Source organism: Fukomys damarensis, unplaced genomic scaffold (genome assembly GCF_012274545.1).
Source record: "Fukomys damarensis isolate Sample0158 unplaced genomic scaffold, DMR_v1.0_HiC HiC_scaffold_11, whole genome shotgun sequence".
Classification (NCBI taxonomy): Eukaryota; Metazoa; Chordata; class Mammalia; order Rodentia; family Bathyergidae; genus Fukomys; species Fukomys damarensis.
This window is the reverse complement of record NW_022900923.1, coordinates 28,126,480-28,134,629: the sequence shown is the minus strand read 5'-3', so window position 1 is coordinate 28,134,629 and position 8,150 is coordinate 28,126,480. Positions and strand designations below refer to the sequence as shown.

The 8,150-nt window shown below is 34.7% G+C and overlaps 1 protein-coding gene across 1 annotated transcript in view; it reads right to left on the bottom strand.

Moving 5' to 3' along the window:
* The window catches only part of Hmcn1 (hemicentin 1), a 419,231-nt gene that overhangs the window by 213,186 nt on the left and 197,895 nt on the right, over positions 1 to 8,150 (bottom strand). The window contains exons 12-14 of the mRNA XM_010635433.2: positions 6,167 to 6,308; positions 4,936 to 5,063; positions 2,723 to 2,836 (exon numbers count right to left, since the gene is read on the bottom strand). Of these exons, the coding sequence (XP_010633735.1) occupies positions 2,723 to 2,836; positions 4,936 to 5,063; positions 6,167 to 6,308 (384 nt within the window). The remainder of the gene's footprint in view (positions 1 to 2,722; positions 2,837 to 4,935; positions 5,064 to 6,166; positions 6,309 to 8,150) is intronic.

The following is an 8,150-nucleotide window of genomic DNA, read 5'->3' as shown; positions in this document are numbered from 1 at the left end:
ACCTCCAGTCCAAGCTCTTTGAGGTATCTCCATATTGATTTCCATAGTGGTTGCACTAGTCTGCACTCCCACCAACAATGGAGGAGGGTTCCTTTCTCCCCACAACCCCGCCAACATTTGTTATTGTGTGATTTCTTGATAGCAGCCATTCTTTGTGGGGTCTTTTTCTTGATGGTGCTGACTCTCCTTCTGGAGTACACTGCCTGCCTAGGCATGGAAGGACAAGGTGGCCCGACTGTGGGACTGGGAGCAGCTGGGACTACTGTTGACGAATATTGAGAACATGTCTTCCAATACAGTCACTCGGTATCTAATGTCCACATTCAATCTCTGTTGGTTCATAACACGGACCGAAAAATGTGTTATTTTCTCCACCAACTGAACTGCAGTCTATGAATCTACAGCTAAGAAAAGAAACTAGTAACAGCAAATTCTAGATTCTTCTGTGTGTGGCTGCATGGGTCCCCATCTCCTCCCTTAGTCTCCAAGTCATTTGTGGAACCAAGATTTGCATGAAGACTTTTTCAAGAGACAGCTCCAGTCTGAGAGAATAAAAGACTTTATGTAACTTTACTATAGACAGGGAGGGAAATCAGCACATTTTCATTACTTTTTGAATTTTTATTTTCATAAAAAAATGAATGAAAAAAGTATGAATGAATTTTAAAAATACTCCACAACGTATTTTCTAAATCTACTTAATCATGATTAATGCGAATTTGAAATTGGGATCTATTTCACTGGTGATTAAAATATTTAGGTACTTTAAATAAGCAAAATTAGTACATATTAATTGAAATAAACCTAACTAAGGAGCAAATCCAGAAGGACTTTCTTACAAGGAAAATATAGTAATTTAAAAATTAACATAGAAAACCATGTGCATATATCACTGTGGTATGATTCTTTTAATTCTTTTGGAAAGATACCCAGCAGAGGGATGACTGGGTCAAATGGAACCTCCAGTCCAAGCTCTTTGAGGTATCTCCATATTGATTTCCATAGTGGTTGCACCAGTCTGCACTCCCAACAACAATGGAGGAGGGTTCCTTTCTCCCCACAACCCTGCCAACATTTATTATTGTGTGATTTCTTGATAAGCAGCCATTCTTTCTGGGGTGAGGTGGAATCTCAGTATTGTTTTCATCTGCATCTCTCGAATGACCAGTGATGTGGAACATTTTGCAATAGCTAAAACTTGGAAACAGTCCATTTGCTCATCAGTTGGAAACTGGATAAAGAAGATGTGGTTTTTCTATAAAATGGAATACTACTCAGCCATAAAGAATGAGAAAATAGATTCATTCATAGGAAAATGGATACATTTTGAGGATATACTCCTAAGTGAAATAAATAAGTTACACATGTGTAAATGTGTAATAGTTTCTCTGGTGTGAAAAACTATAAGAGTACACAAGATCGTAATGAGATAATTAACAATGTGAATTAGGAACAAAAGGGCTAAAGTGTAGAGAAAGTGGGAAGAGTAGGGGAAAGGTAATAAGGGAAAAGAAAAAAATATGAGAAAATGAAAAAATGGAAATAAAGTGTTTGTAAATGGGGAGGGGAGGAGGTGGTGAAGGGAGGGCAGGGACAAGGGGAAAAAATGAGAACCAAGACCTGTCATGTAGAAGTACAAGATCCCAATAATGAATGCAACTGTACTGTATACCTAAAATGTACCAATAAACTCAATAAAAAGAAAACCATGCAAATGACACTATTTTTTCTCCCTGCTTTTGATTTACAGTATTTTAAAATATTTGTTCCACATAAAACCTTTCTCTTTCACCTCATGTTTCCCAAGATTTGAACCCGAGGTGAATTCATAATTTTGTGATTATGACATCAACCTGTTGCTATGGGAACATCTATGATTTAGCAAACAGAATCATAACAATAGTTCTTTGTACTATTTAGCATTTTGCATCTGAAGATTAAAAAGTATTTTGCAAACAGCATCTTGATAATCCTAGCAACATCCTTGTTAGGGTGTTTGGGAGTTTTTTTTTTTTTTTTTCTTGTAAACTGGAAGAATTGAGACAGAAGCAGAAACAGAGGTTTTTACACAGATATCTATTGTCAACATCTGAACCTTGAGCAGGATCCAACTGTCTTTTCACTAAGGTCAACTGGCAAATTACTGTTATTTTATTATTAAATCACAGAGGTCTATTCTTATATTAAAAATACAGATAGATATTTCTATATACTATCTACTATTTCTATACTTGATACAAGTATCTACTATGCCCAATGAAGCTGGTTAAAACATACATTTATCTTTCAATGTTCTTTTCAATGTGAGTATTCAGTTGAACACGTTATAGAAAGTACCCTCAAGAATGTAGAAAACTTTAATAATGGGACCTTTCATCTCTAAGAAAAGTGAACCAAAATCAGTGAAACTATTTTAAACATTAACTGAGTATTCTTGGACAATTTGCTACAGGAAACAATCCTAAACTAACAAAGAGAATGTTCAGCTGGATTAGCAAAGGCAGACTTTTCCTGCTTTGATTTTCATGTCCTGTAATCCATACCAGATGTCAAATCCTGAAATTTAGAGTACAGAATTTTGAACTATTGTCTCCAGTGAGATCATAAACACATTTTATGGGGCTGCTAAGTCATACACCAAAACAAATTTTTAACAAAATTATTTATTTAAAAAAAAAACAAAGCTAAGTGAGCCAGACATGAACATACTTAAGAAATGTACCTTTGAACCATTTAACTTGAGGTGGAGGAACACCAGAGGTTTTGCATTCCATAACTGTTGTATCCCCAAGGGCAACCAACAGCTCACTCTGAACTACAATCAACTTTGGGGCTTCTGAAAAAACAAGTGTGCAATACTCAGCATCAAGCACTTTTAGCATATGGACTTTGACCATGTTTTCTAAATGAATCAAAAAATCAGAAGTATTTACATTCACGTGGCTATTTCAACGTTTGTAAAAGAAAGGAACTCTCATAATATACTTGCATATAAATGTATATGATTTAAAAATCACTTAACACCAAAAAGTAGATATTAGTCAAAATTACATAAGTATAACTAAAACATAGAATAATTACTATAAAACAAAATGCAAACAATTTAGGAAATTAATTGAAAGGTAATTATGCAAAAAAGTTAATGAAAGAAAAATCTAGGAAAGCTGAATATATCCTATCACAACAACATTAAAGGAACAGAGAGAAATAATTGTAACATAAACAGATTGAAAAGAGGGCTATGTGATTTTAAGGATATTCATGCTGAACTACGGAAATCTCCTTTTGCAGTACAAGACTAATATATTTGCATCTATAGAGTCTCAGTTTTGACTCTACATTTTTACATGTGACTCTAAATACAGATATTCCCTAATATATCACACATTTATTTCCTGAGGTATCCAACAGAATGTTTTGCTTCACTTCTTTAAAGCAGTAGTTCACTCAGATATTTTTTAACCTTGACATTTTGAGACTTCTTATCTTCCACTGAGGTAGCTTTAAACAAAACTAAAGAATTAATTTCTCAAAGATCCTTTTACTCCTCTACTAGAAAATCTGCAGTGGTTCTAATTTCATAATTCCATAATTAGGCCTTGAAAAATCACAAAGTAGTACAGCTTTCTTTTTAATCTTACCCTCCAACATACTTCTTCTATCACAAGATAGAGATCTAGATTGGTAACCCCCAACACAACACACTTCACTATTATCTTCCTGACTTTGCTAGGATTCCTTTTCCTAAAATGCCCTTTGTCACAACTCTTCAAATCCCTCTCATTTTTCCACAGTCAGCTTAAATTCCCTCTTTTGAGAAAATTTATAATTTCTACAGTTAAAACTAATTTTCCCCCTACCAAGCTCCTACCTAGACTTATTTGGTTGCCTTGTTATTTTTTCTTTCTGTATCCACTCCCATTATACACTACTGTGACATGCACTTTTAAAAATTGTATCTCTATAGTCTCTAGCACAGTGTGTTATATATCTAGCATAGTGTTTTTAAATGTATAATTAATATATTAAATAAATGTGCTGCTATTTTGGTTTTTATGTAAATGAAGCTAATTTTTTCTACAACATAGAATTGTTTCAATTTATTCTACATTCCCATGTGTTTGTTCCCTCTCCACCTATGTATATGTTCCATGAACATTTTAATTCAATTATCTCTAAATCTGAGCCCATTCTGCCTTAGAAACTTACCATGTACCTTCCTCATTTCTGTAAAAGAGAGCACTTCTTTCCAGGCTCTCAGCTTCAATACCTACGAACTTTTGTTTCCTTTCTTACCTATAAATGCTAATAAAAAATCTCCAACTTCTGCGTGGCTCTTTCACATTCCTACGTTTACTATCTCACTATTAATGCAGTCAAGTAACAGCGAGAGGGTGAGTTTTAGCCTTTAATCATTTACGGTTTACAACCTCACATTGAGCATATGATGCTTTTATCCTACATTTAACTGAGAAAGACCAAAAGACATGGAAATATTCTATTAAATAATCATCATAATGTTCATCTTCAATTAATGTTTAAATATGGTAGGGAGAAATTACAGAAAATGAAAATAATATGATACACAGTTTTGAATAGAAGTATACAATATACAAATTGAGGCAAGGTAGAAAGAAAGCAGAATTTATTAATCTGAAAGTGAAAAGTAAGTGACAACAGAGGAAGCAAAGAACTCTGTGGACAATCTGGAACTCTTTCACAGCCTGGAAGCTTCCTTAATTTCTGTTGTCTAATAAAGCTATTTGCTCTCCCTAATTTTGACTTAATTATACTATTTGCTTTAGTCAATATGTGAAATGAATAAAAGATTATAAAATGTTAGGTTAATTTATTTCTCATATTAATTTGCAGAAAGTTACTTTTTTATATTTCTTGACAATATCCTATTGGAATTGCCTTTTAAACTGTACTTGCCAATGTATCTGAGAGTAGAAGTCTGTTTATCTGTTCCGGCTGAATTACTTGCCAAACAACCATAGGTCCCTGCATCTTTGGGAACTGCATTTTTAATAAATAAGGTACCTTCTGAGGTCATCCTATACCTGTGGGGAAAAAACAAAAAGAAAAATGAAAATATAGTAATAGGGTATCAAAGTACCATAGCACCTTCCTTTCAGGTATTTGCAAATATTTTAGTTATATTTTTGTTGCTGGTTGCAAAAATGATTAATATTATCACTTTACAAGTAGAGATGTAATAATAATAAAAGATACCATTTCAGGATTCAGTACTGGATGAATACCAGGGATTGTCACAGGAACTTTCCATTCATTCACGTTTTCAATCTAAGGCCTAATGACTTAGATAATATTAGTATCTCTGTTTTATAAATGAGCACAGAGATTACATTAATGTGCCCAAAGTCAGAGTTACCAAGTGGAAATAGTAGAACCTGCCTCTAGAATCTTGCTCCTTGATCCGCTATGCTAAGGGACTTCTCAAAATGAAACTTTTGGGAGACACAATGCCTCCTGTCCCACAGTGAGCTTGTCATGAGTTCAGGAACAGAATCTGGCCAAGCTTGCTGGATCATATCTAAGCCTTTCTCTTTATGCCAAACCCAGAGTAATGGAAGCCTGATGGTTGGAAAACTTGTTTGTGTTCCAATGTTTATTACTCTCTCTGGGAATGAAAGGACTCAATGTGTTTAAGAAATATTCAGTAGAATAAACTACCTCGCAATACAGTAGTGGAAGTGGTTACTATGAACATCTCCACACAATGTAATCAGGGTTGCTTTTGTGTGTTTTGCCCCCTCCCACGTCCTCCCTCCCTATTAAACTTCAGACAATGCCTTTAAAGATATGTTAGCATGATATATCCCCCCCACACACACACAGAAAGCTTATTATCCCAATTTAATTTCTGACGGTAAACCAAGTATTGCCGTGTTATTTCTACAACTCAAAATACTGGAAAGCACCTGGTCTTAGCATTTTAATTTAAGATGTGAAGTCATTATTTTATTACTTTTTTGACATTCTGTAGTCAATGTAAAACTGTAGATTTTGTAGAAAATGTAAAACAGTGGATTTTCATCAAGCCTTGTGTAGTATTAGGAATTTGGTCAAATTCATTTGATCCACAAATTCCATCAACTTTTCTTATTCAATAAAAACAAAGAAGATGATACAAACCCAGTACCTGTGTGAACCCATGATAAACATATCATTAACAGTCCAGGCAATCTTTGGTTTGGGATAACCTGTTGCAGAACACATGATGGAGACCTCAGACCCTCCTATGAAAGACTGATTCTTGGGTATCACAGTGACTTTGGGTGGCTCTGCAAATAAAACAGAAACACAAGTGGAGAACTGTCCATTTATTTCAATATTGGGAGATTTTTCTATGAGCAGATCTGTAGGCTTCTTACTACCATACTATTATTAGCCTCTCTGTAGAAACTCTTCATCATGTAAAAGTCTGGCGGCATTAATAAGGGATGAGGCAATAGAAACCAAAGGTAATGAAAACTAGGGAAGTAAACTGTCTTTGAAAATAAAATGAATTTGATCCTGATCTTTAATTCTGTGTCTCCATGGTCACCATCAAATCTGGCCTATTGCTACTTTATAACCACCAGTTGACCTCTAGTTTCTGTCTGCTAATCTAAAACTTTTATATAACCCTGTTTCCAGCCAAAGTCTGCAGAAAAGTACTTTGGTTTTTTTTAGACAATGCAAGTTCAGAGCCACAACTACTCCCAACCATGTGCCTGCTTTGTTTGACTGAATCTTTGCTCTTTTTAAAATCATATCTCTGTTGAGATCAGAGACTGTGTCTTCCCAACTATTCCACATCCCATTATCTTCTGCAATATTTAACATCCTTTGTATATCCTGCTGTACCTTAGATATAGAACACACTTTAAAAATTATTAATGGAATGCAAGTCATTTATAAACTGTAACCTGGCTCTGTGTGGTCCACCAATGCGGGGCCCTTCTATCCTGGTAACTTACTTGACTCATGTCGGTGGAGCCTTGGGACTCAGTTTAATGACAAATGTCAATTATACAAGCTTTCTATTACATTTACTTCTATGGCCACAAAAATGAAAAGATTTTGAAAGTAAAACATTATTTAAAGAATTGTCAAAAATAAAACCACAGTTCTCTGAAATATATGGGGTGCTGATATATTTTGTCCCTTAATTACCTGTTTGACATCTAGATTAATAGGTCATAAGAATTAATTTTCAAAGAAGATACTATTAAAATATTAAACTCTTAATGTAGGCATTCTCTCACTTGATAAAAATAAATGAAAATAAATTCATTTCCACAATGCTTGAGGCAGATTCTAAGAGTATTAACAGAAATAAATTAATTCATCCAATAGCATCTGTTTTTTGTACAAAAATTATGTGCCAGACCCTGTGTTAACTTGTAGGGGTTCACTGATGAACCAAACAGATGTGCTGTCTGTTTTACACTTACTTGACCTTTTAATACAAACAATTGGGAAATTCTTTTAGCCACTTAGATCTGAATATATTGATAATGTATCTTTACTGTAAGTTTGCCCACAGATTGTGGCTTAACTTCACTACGAAAAATCAGTCTGAACAAAGAAGAAAAGCAACAAATAAACATGAAAAAATGTTCCACATCACTGGTTATTCTAGAGATGCAGGTGAAAACGACACTGAGATTCCACCTCACCCCACAAAGAATGGCTGCTATCAAGAAATCAACCAATAACAAATGTTGGTGGGGATGTGGGAAGAAAGGAGCCCTCTTCCTTGTTGGTGGGAGTGCAGACTGGTGCAACCACTGTGGAAATCAATATGGACATACTTCTTTGAGGATTAGAGGTTCCATTTGACCCAGCCATCCCTCTGCTGGGTATCTTCCCAAAAGAATTAAAGAATCATACCACAGTGATATATGCGCACCCATTTTTATAGTGGCACAGTTTTTTTTGTTTTTTTTTTCTTTTTATTGAGGTTATTGGTACAATCTAGGTATACAGTACCGTTACATTCATCATTGGGATTCTGTACCTTTACATAATAGGTCTTGATTCTCATTTTTCCCCTTGTCCCTGCCCTCCCTTCACCCCCTCCTCCCCTCCCCATTTACAAACACTTTATTTCCATTTTTTCAGTTTCTCATATTTTTTCC